The sequence below is a fragment of the Triturus cristatus genome, chromosome 5_1 (genome assembly GCF_964204655.1).
Source record: "Triturus cristatus chromosome 5_1, aTriCri1.1, whole genome shotgun sequence".
In the NCBI taxonomy this organism is placed as follows: Eukaryota; Metazoa; Chordata; class Amphibia; order Caudata; family Salamandridae; genus Triturus; species Triturus cristatus.
The window spans coordinates 9318599-9341730 of NC_140587.1; the positions used below are offsets into that span (position 1 = coordinate 9318599).

A 23132-nucleotide genomic window follows, 5' to 3' on the forward strand; every position below is an offset into this window, starting at 1 on the left:
CCCTTCCATTTTTTCCGATTGCCTCCTCTGTTTTTTATATGTTTTGCTGGTTTAGATGCTTTGGGCACTGTGCCACTGCTATTCAGTGCCACACTGCAAGTGCTCCCTATGTTAAATTGATGTATTGATTAGTGACTCCATGAATGGATTATTTGATTTACTTGTCAGACCCTAGTACAGTGCACTGCGTGTGCCCAGGGCTTGTAACTCAAATGCTGCTGGTCAGCTTGCAGCACTGGATGTGCCACCCACAGAAGCAGCTTGTAAAGTGTGTCTCAGGTCTGCCATTGCAGAGCCTATGTACAGTCTGGTACTGCCATGCTGACTGACCAAGTGCACCCAATTGCCAGTTCCTAAACCTTCCCTTATCTTCATATCAGACACCCCTATGGTAGGCCAAAGGGCGGGGTGCATTGTAAATATAAGGTCGGACATGCAAAATGGTGTGTGTTGCATGTCCTAATAGTGAATTACAGTCATTTTCGTTTTTCACTATTGCAAGGCTAACTGTTCCCCATAGGCTAGAATGGGCAGTTTGATTATTACATCTTATAATCCTAACTGACTCTGGGAACATGGTAGACATTTGAGTTTAGTATGCCTGAACTCAGAATGATAAAATACATCTCTTAGTGAAGTTGGTTTAAACATTCTGGGGCGGGGGGCGTGGCTTGACCGCCGAAGTGTCATGGCGGATCCCGAGTGAGCTCCGCTCCGACGCGGGACTCGGAGCCTCTTTTCTTCTTCATTTCTGCAGTTTTTACTGCTTGGAGGGACTGTCCTGGAATAAGATGTCGCAGTGAGTCCGCTGGCCGCCTCTGTTCCTGCATATCTTTGTTTTTAACGGTTTTTACTGTTGCGACGTTTTTTTCTCCTCAGAGATGCGAGCGGCCGCCATTTTGAGGTGCATTTTCGCGGCGCTCGCATCTTCTTCTCCTATTGTTGTCAGCTCGTCTTGGCATCTGCGTTGAGGCTCTTTTTGCCTCTAATATGATTTTTTCAAATGCTTGAAACTGGTCAGGGGCATTATTACTGCCATTAATTCCGGATTGTCATCAGTTCCTGTCACAGCTATGCCTTGTCTTGGCGCTTGGTGCAGTTCATGTGCTCCTCCGACTATTTATAACATGATTTACCATTATTGCCCCTGACTTCTTCTGCTCTGGCTGGTTTTGTGTGGTGCCTTCAGCCTACCGTAGCTGTGCCACTTTCAGATAAGATGTGTTCCCATTGGATTTTGTGACTGTGCTCCGGCGGTATAATCACCTTGGGTTCGAATTTGTCTCCTACATGTAGCGGATTACTTTCATGTCCTGCTGCCTCTCCTGGATTTGACGCAGTGCCCCTGTTGGCGTGGTGTTGCTTTTTATCTTCAGTAAAGTATCGTCAAGTTCTCGCTTCTTTGGCGATTTTTGCTCTCTTCGGCGATTGCTGTGTTCTGCCTTTTTGCTTTTTAAGGATGGCTAATGATCCCCTCATGTCCAGGCCATCGGTCTCTGGTACAAAACCGAAACGGCACAAAAATGACCCACCTTCGCCAATCCTATCATCACAAAATCCTGTTCTGGACTCCATTTTGGATGAGGTTCGAGGCCTTCAGCCTTTCATGTCTGCTACCAACGACAAGCTCAAACAAATTGAGGAAAGATGGATTGTCATGGAAAGTAAGGTTTTAGACCTTGAGCAACGGGTCAGTGATATTCAAGATGTCTCTGTAAAGATTCCTTTCCTTGAGCAAGAAATTCATAAACTAAAACTCCACACAGAGGATCTTGAAAATCGAAATCGTAGAAATAACTTACGCCTTTTTGGCCTGACGGAAAACGTTGAAGGGGCTGACCTAGTCTCATTCCTACAAAAATTCCTGCCAGAGCTTCTTGACCTTCAGTCTACATCTACTCCCCTCAACATTCAAAGAGCACACCGGTTGGGTCGGCTTCAGCCATCGTCTAACAAGCCTCGTGGTATTATAATGTTGTTCTTGGAATTCACCGAGCTTATGCAAGTTTTGAAGGCTGTGAGAATCAAACGTCGTCTTCTTTGGTCTGGCCATAACATTTTTATATCCCAAGATGTCTCTACTGCTACCAACGCCAGACGCAAAGAATTCCTTGCTCTTCGACCTCAATTGCGTCAGCTTAATATTCAATATGGAATTCTTCATCCCTGCCTCTGCAAGATCACTCATGATGGTCGCACGCGTTCCTTTGAGGATCCGGATAAACTCAAACTTTTTCTTCATAATTTCCCCTCACATGGCATGGATACTGGCTCTTAATTCTAATCATAGTGTTGGGTTGTTTCTTCTTTAATTGTTTTGGTTGATTTACTTGTCTACTTCCTTTGAATTTCTGTCCCTCTCTAATCTCTACTCTTATTGGGCTTATAGCCCATTTATCATTTTCTGCATCTGCTTTCAATGTGTCCGCGTCCTTCGGTGTCTCCTCGCTTCCCGTTCTCAAATTTCCTCTCTCTTTACAGGTCTGGATGTTTTTCCTTGATCTGTCCACTTGTCTCTATTTTTTCCTTTTACTTTTCTTTCCTCCTCCTTTCCCTCTTCTTTACTTTTCCTATCCTTCTCCTCGTTTTCTCTTAGTTTCGCCCTTGTTTCCTTGTTCAGATTCGTCTCTTAAGAGTTGGTCTTTTGTCTTACTCATTGTAAAATGTCCCTCCTATTTTTATTTAGTCCTTCCTGCAGTTTTGTGGTCCTATTCCTGTACGTTCCCCTCCATCCAGAAGTATGGTTAATGTAGTCTCGTGGAATGTTTGTGGTCTGGGTCATCCCGTCAAGCGTCAGAAGGTATTGTCTCATCTTGCTAAACTTAACACCCAGGTTGCTTTTTTACAGGAAACCCACTGCAATGATAAAGAATCACTTAAACTTAAACGCCAATGGGTAAATCAGATTGTCTTCTCTCCTGCTATAGATCGTCATGATGGTGTCGCTATTTTATTTCACAGGTCTATTAATGTACAGATTATTTCGTCTGAATGTGATCCAAATGGTCGTTGGGTATTGGCTGAGGTACTCATAAATAAAAGACAAGTGACTTTCTTCAATATTTATGGTCCTGTTAAACCTGACACTGAATTTTGGCAATCTATAAAATTGAAACTATCATCAATTTCCACTTCTGATATTGTGGTTGGGGGTTGATTTTAATAATTGGTTGGACCCGTTCACAGATACGCAATCCAAGTGTAAATTCAAACCTGACAAAACCCACAAATCATTTCAATCAGCTATTTCCTCTCGCCCACTTTTTGATTCCTGGAAAACATGTAACCCTGATTCCTCCGAATTTACTTTCTTCTCTCCTGTACATCATACTAGGTCCCGTATTGATTATATTCTTGTGTCCAAATCACTACTACCATGTCTACAATCTTCTGACATTGGATCTATTTTTATCTCTGACCATGCCCCTGTCTCCACCCATATTGACTTATCTCTCACCACTTCCAAACAGGGCAGATGGCGCTTCAATAATTTCCTTTTATCAGACCCTATTTTTATTTCAGAAGCAACCTCTTTTATTAAGGAATTCTTTTCCTTCAATAATTCTTCAGATACCTCCCTACATAATAATTGGGATGCTTTTAAAACATCTTTTAGAGCATTCACCATTGCCTTTTCCTCCAAGAAGAAGAAGTTGCTGCACACTAAATATAAAGACACCTTAGCCCATATAAAATCATTAGAACATACGTATTACTCCTCCAATTCCCCCTCATCACTTCAAGACTTAATCAAAGCTAAATCCACCCTGAATAAAATCGTAACAAATGATGCCTGTAATGTCCTTCTCAAGATTAAGTCAAAATATCACGGGGGGCAAAACAAAGCTAGGAAATTGCTAGCAAATTATTTAAAAATTAAATCAGAACGTAAAGCCATTGGCCCCATTCACTCAGAACTGGATGATTCTCTCCTTTCGTCTGATTCTGATATTGCTGCCACCTTTCAATCGTATTACAATCTCTTATACACAGAAACTACCAAGCCTTCTGATGAAGATCTCGCCTCTTTTTTCCGAGATATCCCTAAACCTAAAACCTCCCAAGATATTTTTCAATCCCTTGAAGAAGATATTTCCTTACAAGACTTAACTGATGCTCTTAAAGCCTTGAAGAAAGCAAAAGCACCTGGCCCGATGGCTTTTCAATTGAATTGCTTTCTGCTTTCTCCTCAATTTTTGCGCCCAAATTATTAGAACTTTTTAATTCTTTTATATCCAACTCCCAAGCTTGTGGTTCTTTTTTGGAAGCCCTTATCATTGTGATCCCCAAACCAGATAAGGATTCCTCCTATTGTAAAAATGTCCGCCCTATTTCACTCATTAATTACGATTGTAAAATTTTTGCAAAAATTTTGGCCTCACGTTTAGAGAAAATTGTCCCTTTGCTCATTAATCCGGACCAAGTTGGTTTTGTCAAAGGTCGCCTGGCCTCGGATAATGCCAGAATGTTTTCTAATGTCCTTGCTCTTAGTAAAAAGTATCCTTCCCCATTAGCTGCTTTATCCCTGGATGCCGAAAAAGCCCTTGACCGTGTTAATTGGGAGTTTTTGATTCATACTTTGAGATGGTTTGGTTTTGGGCCGAAATGTATCTCATATGTTAAATTGTTATACACCAATCCTAAAGCATGTATTTTTGTTAATGGCATTTTTTCCCCTTATTTTTCCCTTCAAAGAGGTACGCGTCAGGGCTGCCCTCTCTCACCATTACTCTTCCTGTTTTGTTTAGAACCATTTTTGGAACGTATCAGAAATAATCCCCGCATTACTGGTTTTCACCTTAAATCTCACCAAATTAAGGTGTCTGCCTATGCTGATGATGTTCTTATTTATCTGTCTAACCCTGTGTCTTCCCTTCCCCCCTTTTTGCAGGAAATTGCATCATATGCTAAGGTTTCAGGTTACAAATTAAACTTCTCTAAAACGGAGATTTTACCCTTAAATTCTTCCTGTTATCAATATATGTTTCAATCGTCTAATTTCACATGGTGTCCTAAAAAAATTAAGTATCTCGGCATTTGGTTTTCCCCTATCATTCGTGATACATTATCTCATAATTTCTCTGCCTTAAAACTTAAAATCACTAATTTGTTAAATCTCTGGTCTCCCTTGTTTCTCTCTTGGTGGGGTAGACTTGATACAATTAAAATGATGATTGTCCCTCAGATACTGTTTATTTTATCTATGTTACCTTTTAAAATTCCTAAATATTATTTCTCTCAGATTAATTCGTTATGCACTAAGTTTCTATGGAATAACAAACATGCACGTATTTCTTTGTCTAAATTGATTCGTCCTAAGAATGAAGGGGGGGGGTAAGATTTCCTGATTTTAATTTGTACCATAATGCATTTTTGATTCGTCAATTTTTTGCCTTGTCCAAAGATTATCGGGATTTACCTAAACCTTCTTGGGTTAAAGTTGAATGCTTATTGTTAAATGATTTTTCAATATGAGATGTTGTTCACATGTCTAACTGTACTTTTATTTCCAAATACCCTATTTTGAAACACTCTCAAGGTTTGTTACACGCACTGTTCTTTAAGAAATTGAATACCTACCAATCCTTTCTTGCGTCATCAATTTGGTTTAACAAGTACATTAAATTTCGCCACAAATCTTTCTACTACAAACAATGGAAGGAAAAGGGCCTTATTTATGTACATCAGTTGATTGTTAATAATGTGTTTCTTTCTTTCCATCAATTGCAAGAATCTTTTCACCTTCCTGATTCCTGCATCCAGCAATATGATACTTTACTTTCAATACTACAGGGGTGCCTCCAGAAAATCCTTTCTCTTTCTCTTCCACAACCTACTTCCTCTCTTCCTGATTCTTCATTATTTCAAATCTCTCCTGATGTTATTCCTAGTGCTTCTTTTATCTATAAATCTTTGTCTACCTCTATCTGTACAAGGACTAAATCTAAGGTGGAACTGGAGTGGGAACAAGACTTATCTTTGTCTTTATCATTATCACACTGGGATAAGTTTTGGCAGAAATTATTCAAGACCTCCAAAGCTGCTAATATCACACAATCCTTATTTTTTATTTATAATAGAGTTGTCATTACTCCCCTTTTGTTACATAAATTCAACCACTCTGTTACATCATCTTGTTGGTCTTGTTCTAATGCTGAAGGTTCTTTAGTACATTTATTATTTTACTGTCCTAAGGTTTTTGCTTTTTGGAATGATATATGGCTAAAATGTTCATTGATTTTTTCCTATAATGTACAACTTAGTATTCAAAATGTTTTTTTAGGCACTGTTTCGCCAGATTTTGATCTAATGCCTCCCGTTTCACCATTACTGAATTTATTTCTCGCTGTTGCTTTTAAAGTTATACTCTCTAGCTGGAAGGATAATTCATTGGTGGAACTATATATGTGATGAACATAGAATTGCTTCTATTCCTCAATCTTCCATTCACCTACAAATTAAATCTGACCTTCTCTGGCTACCTTTTACTTCTTTTCTATCATCACCATCATAATTTCAACCTATTCTTATTTTCTTGTTTCTTTCTCTTTACTCTTTTTTGTTTCATCTTCTCCCCTTCTTTTCCTTTTTCTTTCTGTCCCCTCTTTCTCTCTCCCTCTCTCTTGTTTCCTCTTCCCTTTTAAATGAAAATTATTCTCCTATTGAATTATTATATTTATTTTAATTATCTGCCTAGAATGTTTGTAATTCAATGTCATATACTAAGCATTGTTTCTCTTTCTTGGCTCAGTACATAGTTGTATTTCTGTGCATTTATATCTTCAATAAAAACTATTTAACAAAAAAAAAAAACATTCTGGGGCATATTTACAATAACTGGCGCATCCCTGCATATCAGCAGGGATGCGCCAGTTATTGTGCGCCACAGCTCCGCCACCATGGATGCATTTACAATGCGGCGCACCATGGGGCAAAAATGGCACAGATGCGTGACGCATCTGTGCCGTACAAGTGGCACATTGCTGGAGTTGCGTTGCAAGCGCGACGCAGCTCCAGCAAGGCTCTGGGGTGCCCTATCTTTACAATTCTGCGTCAATCCTTACGCCTGCTTCAGGCAGGTGCAGGGTTTTGACACAGCATGGGCCTAAAAGTGACTGAGTGAAATCTTGTAGATTTCACTCAGCCACTTTTAGGAGGCGTTCCTGCGATGGAACGCCTTCCCCCCCCTGCGCAGGAACGCCTACTTCTGGTGCAGGGCTTTACAACGTGACGCATCTCCCAGATGCATCACGTTGTAAGTACCCCGCACCATGGCGCAGGATTTGCGCCACCGTTGCGTCACAAAAGTGACGCAACAGCGGCGTAAATGAGGCACAAAGGGCTTGTAAATCTGCCCCTCTGTGTTTGAAAATACCACTTTTAGAAAGTAGGTATTTTCTTGTCTAACCATCCAAGCCTGCCACTGCTAGGTTGTGTATTGTGTGTCTGGTTCTGTGAGTGACAGGGGCTGGGGATTCCAGGGGAGAGGGTGAGTCAGCACAGGGCTGAATAGGAAGATCTGCATGTAGAGTGGTGGGAGGAGCTGCACCTGGGACCTGAATAGGGCTGTGCCTTCCCTCCACAATGCTGCCCTGCACTCTGAAAGGAAAGAAGGAGTCAGGTAAACAAAGTGCTCCAGGACCGACCAGAACTGGTTTGGACTAGTTAAAGGCCTCTCTGCCTTCAGAGAACAAAGAGAAAAGTAGTATAAATATGGGGACCCAAACCCCAAGACGTTAGATCACTTCTGGAACAACAAGAAGAAACCTCTGGCAAGGAGAAGAACCAAGGGAAGCTGTGTGCTGTGTTGTTGGGTTGGCCTGCAGTGGTTTCTTCATTGCCAAGGAGAGGAGAAGGAACTTTTACAGAACTTTCATCATCTTGTAGAATATTTCTCCAAGGGCTTGAAATTGTGCTTGCCTCCTGCTGAAGTCTCAGGGACAACAGACTTCACCACCAGCTCCCCTCTGAATTTCCTTGCTGGGAATTCTATCTGCAGAAGCCTGCGTGTCGCACTGGGAGCTGGAAGCGCGACGCCACGAGAAGAAGCGCGTTGCCGCCGCAGCTGTAGTCATCGCATCGCCAGAGAAGTCCCACCACCGCATCTCCCAGAAGCGTGCCTACGTCGCAGCTGACTGCTGTCGCATCACCGGAGAAGAGCGTCGCAACCGTGAGGGTCGCCATCGCATCATCGAAAAAGCGTATCGCAGGGCCTGTCGCGCCTCCAAAGAACAGAGTCGCCACAAGGCTGCCAGGGCGTGTCGCACCGTCTCAACGTCGTCACATCAAGGGCGCCATCTTATCGCATCGCACCGGATTATTGCATCGAGGCACCATTTTGCCGCATCGCAACTGGGCTGCAGCACGAGAACCTATGCATCACCTCCTCTTCGGTAAGGATCAAGACGCATCCCCTACTCTGCGTAGGCATTGAGGCGCAACACATCATCTCCCCCGAAGCAAGGAACTGACGCATCTCCAACGCTGCAAACCTTTTGTTTATTTTGCGTTACGCATCCAGGTACTTTTGTGAGAACTGTGTTGCATTTAGCAACAGCTTGAACTAAACTAATTCCACCATATTCAAGTCAATTTTGAGTACAGTATTGTGGATTTTTGTCATTTGTGGTCTTGTGTTAAGTCTATATAAAGAATACTTATTTTTATAAAACCTGTGTGGTGTTCATGTGTAGTGTTTTCACTGTATTACTGTATGTGTTCACAAATGCTTAACACACTGCCTCTGAGATAAGCCTGTCTGCTCGTGCCAAGCTACCAAGGGGGTGAGCAGGGGTTATCCAGTAGTGTAATCCCCTTTCCCTGACTTCGAATCAAGGTTCCCTATTTTGTCAAAGGTACCTACCTCTGCCAACTAGAGACCCCCAGTTCTAACATGGAGTAACCAGGAAACAGAGAAGCTCCCCCTCTGGCAGCAGCGGTAGGTACTGAGGAAACACTACTTAGAGGATATGAGTAAAATTGTTTCCAGACACTCTTTGAGGCCCTCCGAAGAATTGCTGTCAGATGTTGAAAGTTGAAGTGTGCTGCCTTGCTTGTTGGGACCAGCACAGTGCACCAGGAGTTCCTGGCGTAACGAGGATAAAAATGTTCATTTCTCCACATTTTTTCCTCTTTCTATGGAGCTTATTTACGAGCCCCTTGCTCCGCCGGTGAGTCGCGTATTGGCAGTGCGAGGGGTTTGTAAATAGGCCCATATGTGTGCTGCATTCTGCACACACACTCAGAAGGAGGAAAATCGTTTTAGGATTTTTTGTATGCAGGAAGGTAACCCTTCCTGCACAAACACAATCCTATATGCAACCCCGGCACCCGTGTACCATGGTGAAAGGGTGCCTGCATTGGCGTTAGGGTGCCAAAACAACAACAGTGCAGGGGAAAGTAAAGGAATGTACCGTATTGCTTAAATAGAGCTCCTTGCAGCACTTTCCCAGTGATGCAGGGCAGCGCAACAAGGTGACTTGCTCGGCTGCCCTGACTAAATATTTTCATAAATATGCCCCAAAATGTTTGTAAATCAGGCCCTTGGTGCTCACTTTATGTGGTGTGGCCCAGTATATTGTGTGGAAATCACGGAATGGATGCAGGTTGGGTGACAATCGACGGAAAGACTGTTGATTAAAAAAGAAAAACTCAAGAGATAAAAGATAAAAGGTTTATTTATGAGAGCTCTGTGTCACCTTTGCACCACATAAAGTGGTACATGCATGAGACAGAGCTCTCATAAAGATTTCTGAAGTCACACAAAGACACCAAGATGACACAGCACAAGTCGCCGCGTTGCCTTACTCTGCACTCAGGAGGCGTTCCATGGGCGTGGTGGTGGGCTTTTCTTGCAACAGCCATGGAATTTGACGCTGCCCCAGATTTAGCAAATCATGTAAACCTGGGGAAGACTCAAATACGTACGCCTTTTGAGGTGAGGAGTAGCAAGGAGAAATATGTTTATTTCTCCTCGTTTTTACCACTTCACATGTGTGATATATTCTGCAGCACACATAGAATGAGTAAAACACCTCTCTGGATTGTTTTGTGTAGGAAGGCGCCCTTGCACTATGGTTCAAGGGTGCGTGCATTGGGGCTAGGGTGCCGAAACGGTGCCGTAGCAGGGAGAAAAGACAGGAATGCACCATTTTGGATAAGTACTGCGCATCTCTGCCCTTTCACTTTGGTGTTGGGCAGTGCAGGACGCTGACTTGCTGCACTGCCCTACGTCAAAATCCCATAAATGAACCCCTTAGTTTGTTGAATATCTTGCAACCTTGTACTCACTCACCAGGACAGCTATCACTCCTGATTTCTCGTTAGCTCATCACAAATAAAGAAGGAGAGACACGTCTCGGTGCTTACTGCATTTTCTTTTCAGGCAAAGGATTAAAAGACTGGGAATTGAAAATATGTGTTATATTGAAATCTTACATATCAGATAAAAATGTGTCACACTTGGGCAGCCTGAAAAATAAGTGGTAACAAAACAATGTCCTTATATCCTCTGTTATAATGGACATTAAAAAGTAAACAGTGGAAGTTTCAGTGAAGAACAATCCTGCGCCACATTCAGAAATATCACCAATGTTCTCAAGTAGCTTTCACACATCGCCAGTTTGTAGGTCGAGCATTTGTCAGATGGGAGAGGTTCGGGTGGGCAGAGCCTTTTGTGTGGATACCTGTCCTACGTCTGCCATTTTCTGACTCTCAACCCTAAAGTGAGCACAAAGAAAAGGTTGAGAAATGTCATTATCTGTCTCCCTAATTTAGCACTTAACAGTGACATGTGACCTGTTTCATGCACCTACATATTTTGGAAAGTATGGAAACTTAATCACAGAGATAAAGTAATTCGTCCGGGGTCACACTATTTGCTCGGGAAGTGGTAACACCAGGATTATAAATCAGTTTAGCTTGCTGTCCAGTCAATAAATCAATAAGAGGCCACTTTTCTTTACCCCGAAGGACTGACCTTCGTGCCTCCTGCTGTCTCTGTGTCAGGGGCGTGGGGGAAGGAGGAGGGGGGTCACTTCTGATCCAGACACTACTCTTGCAATCAAAGCTCTGCTGTTAATTTCCCCAGGGGCTGTTTAAAGGAGGACCCATGGCACAGGTGTGAGTAGCTGGCTTCAGGGGTCAGAGTGGGAGGGGGAGGGACAGAGCAAGAGAGGGAGGAGGCAGACGTCGGGGGAGCACACAGAGTGCACGGTGTAGTGATAGTAATCAGGTTATGATGGACATTTAAAAACAAGCGCGTTCCTCGCACTAAAAGGAGGCAGCAGGGGGAGGGGCGAGAGGAGGGGGCGAGTGAAAGCGTTTCACTTGTGAGAGCGAGCAGTGCCTGGAGCGATAATTGCTACCATATGGCACCGCGCGCTCACGCAAGTGAATCTCCAGACGTGCATGAGTTGCCATTGAAGGCAATGGAACGTGTGCACGTTTTTGGCTGAAAAGCCAAAGCGATCGCAAAAGGTCTTTTTGCCTATGCAGCGCATGCGCGCTGCGTAGGCGAGACCTAAAAAGTAAACAGTGGAAGTTTCAGTGAAGAACAATCCTGTGCCACATTCAGAAATATCACCAATGTTCTCAAGTAGCTTTCACACATCGCCAGTTTTTAGGTCGAGCATTCGAGACATCTTGTATATACTTTAGTATATACTTATTATATAATTATATGTGTATGTACTTTGTGGGCTCTGGAGATTAGCCCTAGGACTTGTCTGCTTCCGCTTAGGGACTTTTTTTCTGCTCAACTGCCTCTATTTAACTGTCTTGATAGAAAACCAGTAGAGGTCAGTAAAATGCCAGAATTGCTTTCTACTGTAGGACTTTCTTTTTTCTATTTTTCTGGCAGCTGCCTCTATTTAATTTTCTTGATAGAAAACGACCAGCAGAGGTCAGTAAAATACCAGAATCACTTTAGCATTCTCTAGGTTCCAGTCCATAGAAATTGTCTTCCACGAGTACTTGACAATAATATTTTTGTCAAATCTTGTATTTTCAGTGATATGACCACCAAAGGTCCTGATTTTATGTTAAAAATAGCTTTGGGCTATACCATTTCCCTCTGAAAGGTAATATTTCTCTCCATGTGTTCCCATACCTGCGTGTTCCCCAGTTTGGTGCTCACGTTCCCTCCATTTTAAAGAACAGTAGATGTTTCATCGCCCAGGCTAATGTGCTGCACAGCTAAATACATATAAGGTCCCGGAGGCGAGACCGATTGCATTGCAAATGCTTGTTCTGAATTCACAAGGACTGCAAGAGTGGCCCCCAAGGTGCAGCAGGCGCAGGTCGGCGCTGCCCACCAGGAGGCGTCCGTGAGTCCAATTTACTGACGCATCTTATGAGAAGGAGAAATGGCTTTCATCGGGGCCAGTGCAGTGTTAGAAGTGGGGGGGAACGGAAGGGCACGGCGTGCCCCTACTTTTAAAAATTATGCTAGTCCGTTCCCCTACTTCTTGATTTAAAAAAAAGCGTCCCGGGACTGCCCTAATTCAGACCCGGTTCTAGTAAGGGCTTGAAGGTAGGCGCCAAGGGGATCAAAGTGCTTCACACACAGACAGTTTCAGAGATTATCGCAGCCGTACCTGAGTACTTCACAGGTCTTTAAAAGACCATTTACATGTTAACGAGGCTTTGTTTATTTTTTCACCCCTTCATCTCCAACAGGGGCATGGCGAAAGGCGACAAATCCTTTCTTCGGCCGCGGTAACCTTTGCCTACTGTCCTGCTGCGTGGATATTCTTTTTCTATGCAGCGCAGGAGAAAAGAAGTTTGTTTATTTCGATTCACCTTTCCCAACCCCTGCAGCTGCTTATCACTTCAGGCTGCGACACTAAGATTGACTAATGGAGTAGGTAGGAGAATGTGTCACTTTTTGTTTTTCTTTTTAAATTCTACACAGGCGCAGCAGGACATGTACTTTCTGTGTGCTTCATTTAATCCGTTTTTATCGTTATCATGGCTGATGCAGGACAACAATAGGACAATAAAAAAATGCCCAGATAACGCTGGGTATTAATGATCCTGCTGGAGAGCAATCATTTCTCTGTTAGTAGTTAAGTGCAGATGAACTGTATTGTATGTGGAAGCTCAGTGGGTTACTGTCATTGTGACAAGAGATCCTTGTGTTACTTGCAGTTCAGAAGTTACAATCCTAACCTAGGACAGTGACCAATGAACTGTCATCAAAGAGCTGTATGCAAACCTGAATGATATAGTTAGAACTTCGCGTTTTTTGTTTTGTGATATAGTTAGAACTTCCCCAGTCTTTCATTATTCTAATGTTGCTAAAATGAGTATCTTTGGGCAGATATACATTTTTATCAGTAAAGCCAACCCCTAACCACTGGAGTACTCTTTAAATCCTGAGTTTGTGCTTCTCCAGACCAAACCCTCTTAAAATAACTGCCCACCAGTATGGATGACATGTGATTCATACACCTTGTAATCCTCATTGGCTTATGTGACATTCCCTGTAGGCTGATTTACATACTTGTATGATTCGTTGTCTCTGTATAATGTGTGCGTGGTGTAAAGTACTGACACACACTACACTGATATGAGTAGCGCTACACAACAAATGAATTGCATATGAGAGAGGGGCTACATAAAGATGAGGGGCACTGTTGGAGGGTGGCAGTGAGGGAATCCGAGGAGGAGGTAGTGGGAGTGGCTATGGAGCGATGAGGGGCACTGTTGGAGGGTGGCAGTGAGGGAATCCGAAGAAGAGGTCATGGGGGGGAGGGGGGAGCTAGGGAGAGATGAGGGGCACTGCTGGAGGATGGTAGTGAGGGATTCTGAGGAGAAGGTCATGAGGGGGAGGGGCTACAGAGAAATGAAGGGCACTGGTGGAGGGTGGCAGTGAGGAAATCCGAGGAGGAGGTCATGAGGGGGAGGGGCTATGGGGAGATGAGGAGCACTTGTGGCGTATGGCAGTGATTATTGGTGTGGCGCCAAAAAAGACTTTCGCATCAGCGCTAAAGCCGGCCTTGTCATGGCCTTTCTGTTTTTGTTTATTTAATTAGCAGTCGGGTCATAAGGGCTACTGTGGAACATACTTTAAAGTGTGTGCTAATTGTATTTACTGCTATATTCAATGTTTTAAGTTTGAAGGTGATTTTACTAATGTTTTTACCGGGAAAAATGAAAGTGGAGCCCGATGGTGCCTGATATGGGGCTGGGGCCCAAGGTCAGCTGTGAGATAAGGTGCACTGGAGAGGAGTAGTGGATAATCAAGCCTGTAAGGTAGTGCGTTGCGGAGTCTGGGGTCAGGTGGAGGTAGCAATGAAGAGGGATCCTCCATGAAGGCTCGAACAGAGGGAGCCCAAGTAGTGTCACTTGCCTGATACTACCACCTCAGAAACCTCCTCTTCCCATCAAAGGAAAATTACATAGAAAAAACAGTTTTTGAGAGTGATAATATTTAGAAAGAGATTTGGAAAAGCGTGCGATTTACTGGGCCTTGTAAGACTAAGAAGAGATAAAGGAGGGCCCGGAGGATTTGCAGTCTGGGTGTTGCTACTCCCAAGATAATTTTGAAAAAAAAAACTATAGGGTCAAATACTGCATTTTATTTTCAACACCCCATTTTTACACAAATTCTCTCAAAAGCCATTACTGTGCCAAGACAACATCCCCAGGAGTTGACCACATTTTTTTTCAAGATGCACAATATGTTCCTCCCATAAGTAAATATTTACCTCCACTTTGCCAAGGCCTGTGTTTTGTCCTGCTTGCTCACATGTTATCTCACTCAGGCACACTACCCCCATTATTCATTCTCATTCACTTTCCCTTTTACTCAAAATTGCTCACTTGCACTCACTCTTCAACATTCGGTATCACATTCTCACTCAATCAGTCTCACCACTTTTTCCTACTCTGATTACCTCATTCTAACTTACAGTTTCACTTACTCTACGTGACTCCTTCTCACTCACTTTCTCTCACTTTCATCGACATACACTCTTTCACTCATGCTCAGTTACATTCAGGCACTCAATCATTCACACCCACATTTACTTACTCGCACTCATTCTTCTTTGCAGGACACTTGAATACATATGTGCTATACTATGTTTGAGCAGCTAGCTGGCTGACATGAATAAGAATTATTTATTTATTTATCTCACTTGTAAAGCGCACTGTCACCTAACAGGCATCCTGGCGCTGACAATCAAGAGTGCACAATTTGTGGATAAGAAGGAGCCCTTGTGGGTTTCCGTGAGTCAGATCAGATTCTCTTGAAGAGTTCCTTTGTCTCTGAGCCCTGCTTAACACATGTGTACAGGAGGAGCCCTATATTCATGTCCTCAATGTTTGAGACAGAAAATACTCATTGATTTCTGAACGAGAGTAAAAGCGTTAAGGTAACAAGGACTTGTAATCCTGGGAATGCAGCAAAATCTTGCGCTGCCCCAGAGGAGGCATAACTAGGAGAAATATCTTTATTTCTCCTTGCTTTTTCCTCTTTCAAACTGTGCTTTATTCTGCAGCCCACATAGAAAGATTAAAAAGCCTCTCAAGATTGTTTTTGTACAGGAAGGTGCCCCTTCCTGCACAAAAACAATCCTGCATGCAAAGGAGGCACCCTTGCGCCATGGGGCAAGTGTGCCTGCGTTGAAGCTAGGCTGTCGAAATGGCGCCAGTGCAGGGGGAAAAGACCGGAATGCACCATATTGGATAAATACGGCACATTCCCGCCCTTTCCCTGTGACGCAGAGCAGCGCAGCAAAGTAACTTGCTGTGCTGCCCTGCGCCACCATTCCCATAAATATGTCCCTAAGCTCACAAATAGTAAATTGACCACACTAATTATCTGTGTAAGAGCATGTATTGATAAACACAATGAGCCAGTGACCTTTTTCTTGGACCTTGTTGAGTTGCCAAGCACAGCAGCAAATCTAATCTTAGATACCTTACTTGCATGCTTGGAGAGACACGGTTTTACTGATGAGTATTTAAAAAGTCATTTGGTTCAGCTTGTAACAGATGGTGCTTCCAATATGTTAGGTTGGAAATCCGGTGTGGCAACTCTTCTGAAACTGAAATATCCACAGTTGAGTGTATGGCACTGTGCTAACCACAAGCTGGAGCTTGCTGTGGGTGATGTTTGTAAAGAAGTCGCAGGCATTAATCAGCTCAAATTTTTTTTTGATAAACTATATACCACCTATCATGCCTCTCCGAAAAATCAGAGAGAGCTTGGGGAATGTGCTCTGGAGGTAGAAGTAAGACTTCTGGCAATTGGAAAGGTGCTAGATGTACGTTGGGTGTCCTCAAGTGAAAGATCTTTGAGAGCTGTTTGGAATAACTATGAAGGACTTATTAAACATTTCATGGAATCTTCCAAAGACTCAACGAGGAGTGACATTGAGCAGAGGAAATATGATGGTTTAAACCATTTATTAACCTCCCTGGTGTTTGTTGAAAATATGGGCATTTTATATGATGCTCTCACAGAATTGAGTGACCTATCCAGAAGGCTGCAGCGGCGTGATATGACCATATATGAGGCCGATCGTTCAATACAGATGCAGATTTTAGTGTTTGAATCAATGGCTGATGCACCTGGGCCCTTTGTTTGCTACAACTGCATTAGATGCTGCTGAACGGATGCAGTTTGCTGGTGTAGGACTGCAACAGAACAAAGGCTGTGTTAGCATCAATAGGGCACAGTTCTTTAGGAGCTTAGCAAATAACCTGCGAAAAAGGATGACAATGTCTAATGCATCAAATGTTTCTAGATGCACAACCACAAACAATGATGAAATAGAATACAAAGAGTTAGTACATAGAATGAAACCCCTACAACCAGTTTATTGGCCAGATCCAGCAGACATCTTATACGGTGAGGGAGAATTACAAAACCTTTGTAGCAGGTTGCATGTATTTGATACCAGGCAGTACATCCTTGGTTTCAGAGAGTACAAACAAAATAAAAATTGCATCTCTGAAAGCCTGAAACCATTAATGCACATTATAAACACCTTTTGTACCTCAACTGCTGAATGTGAACGGGGCTTTAGTGTAATGAATGATGTGCCCGCACCACTGCGGAACAGAATATCAATCAATCGTCTGTCTTCTACAATGTTCATAAATATCGTGGGGCCACCTGTCATAGAATTTAAACCGGAATTTTATGTTCAGAAATGGTTAGAAAAAGGGAGGAGAAGTGCAGATGAAAGAAACTGCATGGCTCGGAGACAAATGGCTTATGATTTCACTTATAAGCGTATTTGGAATATTCTGTGATTGGAAACATGTCCCACATTGTAAATGAATTAAATATAAACAACTTATATATTAAACCTCAAATAAACATGTTTATTGAGTCTTTGAATTAAATAACGTTATAAGCTGTAACTGGTCAGTGAAATGCCAAACGTTCAAAAATTGGTATGTTTTGCTATTTCTAGCCACACCTCTGACTCCGCCCACTAATCCAATCCTTGGGTTATTCCCGCCCCCTGAGTCTCCGCCCACAGTTCCCCTACTTTTTTTCCCCCACTTCGACCACTGGGCCAGTGGCACATTGGTTCCCCTCGTAGAAGAGATGTTTTCACTGAGCTGAGAGCCCGCTGGGAATTTGCACATTTACTTCGCGGGGTTCTGATCCCTTTTTACACTGAAAATGGATTTACTCCTCCCTTTGAAGGAGTACACCTTAGATCTTTTCCGGGATGAGAATGAGGCAAAGAAAAGTTTGTAGGTACCTACAAACAGACCCCCCCCCCCCCACCCCACTGTGGACAAGAACTGCTCACTCGATCAAGGAGCTGAAAACACCAGCCTGACCTCACACTGGTAAAGAGGCCATCGGTGGGCACAGCTCACCGACGCAGCCACCAAGCGCTATGGCGCTGCACTGGTGCAAAGCACACGGCACGTACCTGCTGAGAAGAACTTCTGCACATAGGGCAGCGCGTGGATGAAGGAGTCTGCCAGGAAGGGCGCCTGTGGGGACAGCTGCCTCTCCATCACTGTCCTGGGGTCAAAGTGCAGGTCGTAGAAGGCCCTGACGTCAGCAGCGGTGGGCGCCATGTCTGCCGGGGCTGTGCCAACCTGAACTGCAGCGGTGCCCGCACTCGGCTATATATACATATAGAGTCATGTGAATTATACATGATCGTCAAACACAAGGTGCTCTGTTTACAGACAGATCCGTTCGGCTCAAACCTGGGGCTATTTACAAGCCCCGCGTGCTGCCGTGACGTCACTTATTCCCTTAGAAAAAGTGTCCCATTTGCTGCGCAAGGGTTTGTAAATACGCCCCCTCCGGATCCTTATTTGCATTTCCTGTTGAACGTCACCCCGCCAGCGCCACGTGACATGTTGCTCTGGTTTTCATTATTTCTGACTGCCCCGCGGCGAGGGACCCGCAAGTGAAAGGAGGAGTCCAGCGCCAGGGGAACTCCTTTTAACAGGGACGATGCCCCATGTCCGTGCCTTGATGCGACCACTGGCAGGAGGGCGGGCTCTGCCACCCAAATCGCCTCCTCCGGACTTTCACTTAGTTCTACCGTCTACCTCTTTTTCTGCTTTTCTCGCTCTCTCTGGGGCATATTTACAACGAGGCGATAAGAAATTATCGCCGCTTTAGCGGCCGTTTCCGGCGAAAAGCGGCGATAATTTTATCGCCATATTAGCAAGGCCACGCTGACGCGTGAAACCTTGCTTTAGCGTGGGGATTTCTAACGCCCAGCTTTGCATCTCTAATGAGATGCAAAGTGGGCGTACCTGACCTGACATGATAGGAGAAATGTCGCTAAGCGACATTTCTCCTATCATCAAGCCCCACGCTATGAAGCATAGCGGCAGGAAAAGTAGCGATAACACCTGTGTTATCGCTATTTTCCTAACAGCTGCTTCAGGACTGACTTAGCCATGATATCCTATGTACGGTGGATATCATGGCTAAGTTTGTGAGTCCATATCAACAAGCTAACGTGAGATTATCGCTGGGTTTCTAGCGATAATCTCACGTTAGCCAGTTAGCGCTAGGATTTTTATCGCCAATGAGATAAGCGTTGCTAATAGCACGCTACCTTAGCGATAAAAATCGGCGCTAGCCGGCGATAATTATCCGAGCGCTAAGTGCGCTCAGCGATAATTATCGCAGGTTGTTGTTGATATGCCCCTCTATTCCTCACCCGCGCTCTCTCTCCGGCGCGGGCTTATCTTGTCCCACTGTTGGCCACCCCTGACTCTCTCTTCCAGACCTTTGCTTCAGTTAGGCTCTGTCACCCTTTTTCCATGTTTTTTCGCTCTCTGGGGAATATCAACAAGGGCTTTATCTCTGCTTGTTTGGCTTTAAAAGCCAAAAAAGCAGAGATAAAACTAGCGCCCTATCAACAACAGGGTGCTAACACGCAAATTTGCATGTTAGCACCCTTTTACTCTACGCTTCCCCTTGCGTCTCTAATGAGATGCAAAGGGGGCGTTCCAGAGTACAATAATAGGAGAAATGTCGCTAGGCGACATTTCTCCTATTGTCAAGAATATCGCTAACCCTGTTAGAGACAAAAAAAGCGGCGCTAACCGTGGTTAACGCTGCTTTTTTACGTCTGGTATTTTTCTGACTTAGCCATGATATCCTATGGAAGGAGGATATCATGGCTAAGTTTGCCTGTCCCTATCAACAAGCTAACGTGAGATTATCGCTGGGTTTCCAGCGATAATCTCACGTTAGCCACTTAGCGTGAGGATTTTTATCGCTATTGAGATAAGCGTTGCTAATAGCACGCTATCTCAGCGATAAAAATCAACGCTAGCCGGCGATAATTATCCGAGCGCTAAGTGCGCTTAGCGATAATTATCGCCGGTTGTTGTTGATATGCCCCATAATTCCTCACTCGCGCTCTCTCTCCTTCTCGGCTTATCTTGTCCCACTGTTGGCCACCCCTGACTCTCTCTTCCAGACCCTTTGCTTCAGTTAGGCTCTGTCACCCTTTTTCCATGTTTTCTCGCTCTCTCTATTCCTCACTCGCGCTCTCTCTCCTTCTCGGCTTATCTTGTCCCTCTGTTGGCCACCCCTGACTCTGTCTTCCAGACCCTTTGCTTCAGTTAGGCTCTGTCACGCTTTTTCCATGTTTTCTCGCTCTCTCTATTCCTCACTCGCGCTCTCTCTCCTGCTCGGGCTTATCTTCTCCCACTGTTGGCCACCTCTGACTCTCTCTTCCAGACCCTTGGCTTCAGTTAGGCTCTGTCATACTTTTTCTGTTAGACCCGGCCTCGTAGCATGGCTCTTCCTGTCCCCGCACTACCTAACCTGGTACCTGGGACCCCAAGCACACGGCCCAGCCGATCCTTCCCACCAGAACACCCACACTCGACCCGGGCCTCCCCGTCCATGGCCTCTCTCCTTTCGGCCACCCCGGGCACGCGTGCCCACTTCGTGCACCAAGATGGCCGCCCGGCCCCAGCACAACCCGGGCCTAGAGGCGCCACTCCAGCTGGAGGACATCACGCTTCCAGGGGATGAGAGAGGGAGGAGCAGTTTCTATCGCACCTCTGAACTCCCCTGGGACGATGGGTTTCGATCGGCCCTCCGGCCTCCCTGAGGGCTGGCTCCACGCCTGCTGGGTGTCTGGGACTCCTCCCGACCCGGCCCTGAAAGGATCAAAAGACAATGGCAGGAAACCTCGACAAGCGACCCCCAGGTGACAAGACCCCTGCCTGCACAGACTCCGGACATCAAAGAGGGGTCGACCTATAACAAGGGGTGCTCCGGGACTGTCCGGCAGATTCGCCTTGGAACATCTGAGCCCTGCTGAGTGACTCGCGGCTCCCCGAAGATCGTAACACCTCCGAACTGGTACCTGAGCCTGCTGAGTGACTCGCGGCTCCCTGAAGATCGTAAGACCTCCGAACTTGTGCTTGAGCCCTGCTGAGTGACTCGCGGCTCCCTGAAGATCGTAAGACCTCCGAACTTGTGCTTGAGCCCTGCTGAGTGACTCGCGGCTCCCTGAAGATCGTAAGACCTCCGAACTCGTGCTTGAGCCTGCTGAGTGACTCGCGGCTCCCCCAGACTCTCTTTGGTCCCGCCGGACCCCACGATGACAAGCGTATCCCCCAGCTCGAGGATTGTGAGCTGTGCGCCGGGTACGCTCCTGCATTTGATCTATATCCCCCCCAAAGACTGTCCCGCTACCTCCTACCCCCGCCAAGACTCTGTGAGCCCACGCTCTACTTGTAAATATCTGCCTTGCTGATCATAAGAATCCTACCACTTCGATTTGATAAAGCTTGAATCCTAAGAACCCTCGGTGTAGTGTCTCTTTGTCGTGTGGTGCCGAGTGTACGATCCTAGTTACGAGATTCCTCCCCTGCGGAATCTCCCGCCAGTGCCCGGCTACGATACTTTGAGGGTGGGTCTCAGGACAGTCAGGGCCCCCTCCGGGCCCCTCTGAGGTCGCCTTCTAACATTGGTGGCAGCGGTGGGATTCGGGCCCATAACCTTGAGATCGTACCGTGAACGACTGACACACTACCGACAAAGATGGCAGAAGGAAGCGCCATGAGCCCCGCAGAAACCAACACCAACAGGGTGTTCCAGGTGGAACAACTAGAAGAATACACGCACAAAGAACTGAAGCAATTCTGCAAAGAACTTAAAATCGCTACCACCGGTCTCAACACCAAACAAGATTTGCAGAAAGCACTGAAAGCTTGGGTGGATGCCGGGGCCTCCCGCCCAGAAGGCATGGGGGAGCGACACGACGAAGCAGAACCCACCCAAGGCGAAAGCAGCAGCAATCAGGTGCGAGGCTTCGTGCCAGACGGGGGCCTTTCCCCGGAAGAGCTCGCAGACAGAGAGAGAAGTCGCAATCACGAACTCGAGTTAGCCAAACTCAAAATCGAAGGCGAATTGAAATTAGCGGAAAAAAAGCTAGCAGTAGAACAAATGCGCGTACAAGGCGAATTGGAAGAGAAGAAGCTCCAACGGGAGCACGAAGGAAGGAAGCTCCAACTAGAGCACGAACGCAGCTTGAAGGAGATCGAGCTCAAAGCCAGAAACGAGGAAGGGAGGCCCCCGGGGAACCGAGAGGCGGCCTCCCCGGCGGAACAGAAGGTCCACATCCCCAAGGACGTGGTCAAAGAATATTATAAAAATGATGACATTCAACAATGGTTCAGGGCCTACGAGGTCACCATGACCTCTCATCGGGTCCCGCAGAAGGACTGGGGGGCAGGGCTGTGGGGACGGTTTCTGAGCGAAGGAAGGGACACCCTGCTCGACCTACCCCTCTCCCTGCAGACCTCCTACAGCCACATGAAAGAGGCTCTCCTCACTAGGTACGGCCTCACCCCAGAGATGTACCGTCAGCGATTCCGGGACTGCAGGAAGATCCCGGGCACCACCTGGGTGGAGTATGTAAACTTTTTCAGTCGGGCCTTCGATGGGTGGATCAAGGGCAGCAAGGTCACCACCCTCGAGGAACTCACCGACCTCATGTTGTGGGAACACCTGGCGGCGAACTGCTTTGTGGAACTACGCCAGCATCTGCTCGACAGCAAACTCACCGATCCCCGGAAGCTGGCTGTGGAAGCAGACCGCTGGACCAACACCCGGGTCCCCCGGAGCATTGTAGGAGAATACCCCCGAGCCAGTCAGGGACCACCCCGCCAGAGAGGGGGAGGGAACCAGGGAGGGCAGAGAGAGTCCCAGTCGAGTCCCCCGACGGCCCAACCTCCACCTTTCCCGGCGCCCCCCCCCACCAGTCTCCGGACCCCCCGGGAAACGGGGGCACCGGGTAACCATCACTTGTTTCCGTTGTCAGAGGCCCGGGCACTACGCCAATGACCCGGAGTGCCCCATGGCCCCCCAGGTCCCCCCTGCTGCAAACCCTGCTAGACAGATAGCCAACGTAGCCCTGGGGGAGGAGGTTGAGGACACCGGGGAGTGGGAACCCGCAGCTATGGCCCTAGTATCCCTGGGAGATAGAGAGATGGTCCCTGGTAGCCTCCTGCCCTCCAACACGAAGAAGTACGGGCAGCTCGTCAAGATCAATGGCCACCAAATAGAAGCCCTGCGAGACACCGGGGCCAGCATCACCGGTGTCCTCAGGCACTTAGTCCCCGAGGAGCAGATCCTACCCAACGTCTTTTGCCCCGTA

The 23132-nt window shown here is 45.8% G+C and overlaps 1 protein-coding gene across 2 annotated transcripts in view; it reads right to left on the minus strand.

Annotated features, from left to right (window-relative positions):
• The window catches only part of LOC146829944 (nicotinamide N-methyltransferase-like), a 154363-nt gene extending 136123 nt beyond the window's left edge, over positions 1-18240 (minus strand). Inside the window, exon 1 of one of the 2 annotated variants that reach the window (XM_085604208.1) lies at positions 17907-18240. In XM_085604208.1, the coding sequence (XP_085460334.1) occupies positions 17907-18057 (151 nt within the window). In that variant the 5' untranslated portion in view covers positions 18058-18240. The remainder of the gene's footprint in view (positions 1-17906) is intronic. The other variant, XM_085604207.1, reaches the window with a different exon arrangement.
• Between the last annotated feature and the right edge of the window lie 4892 nt (positions 18241-23132).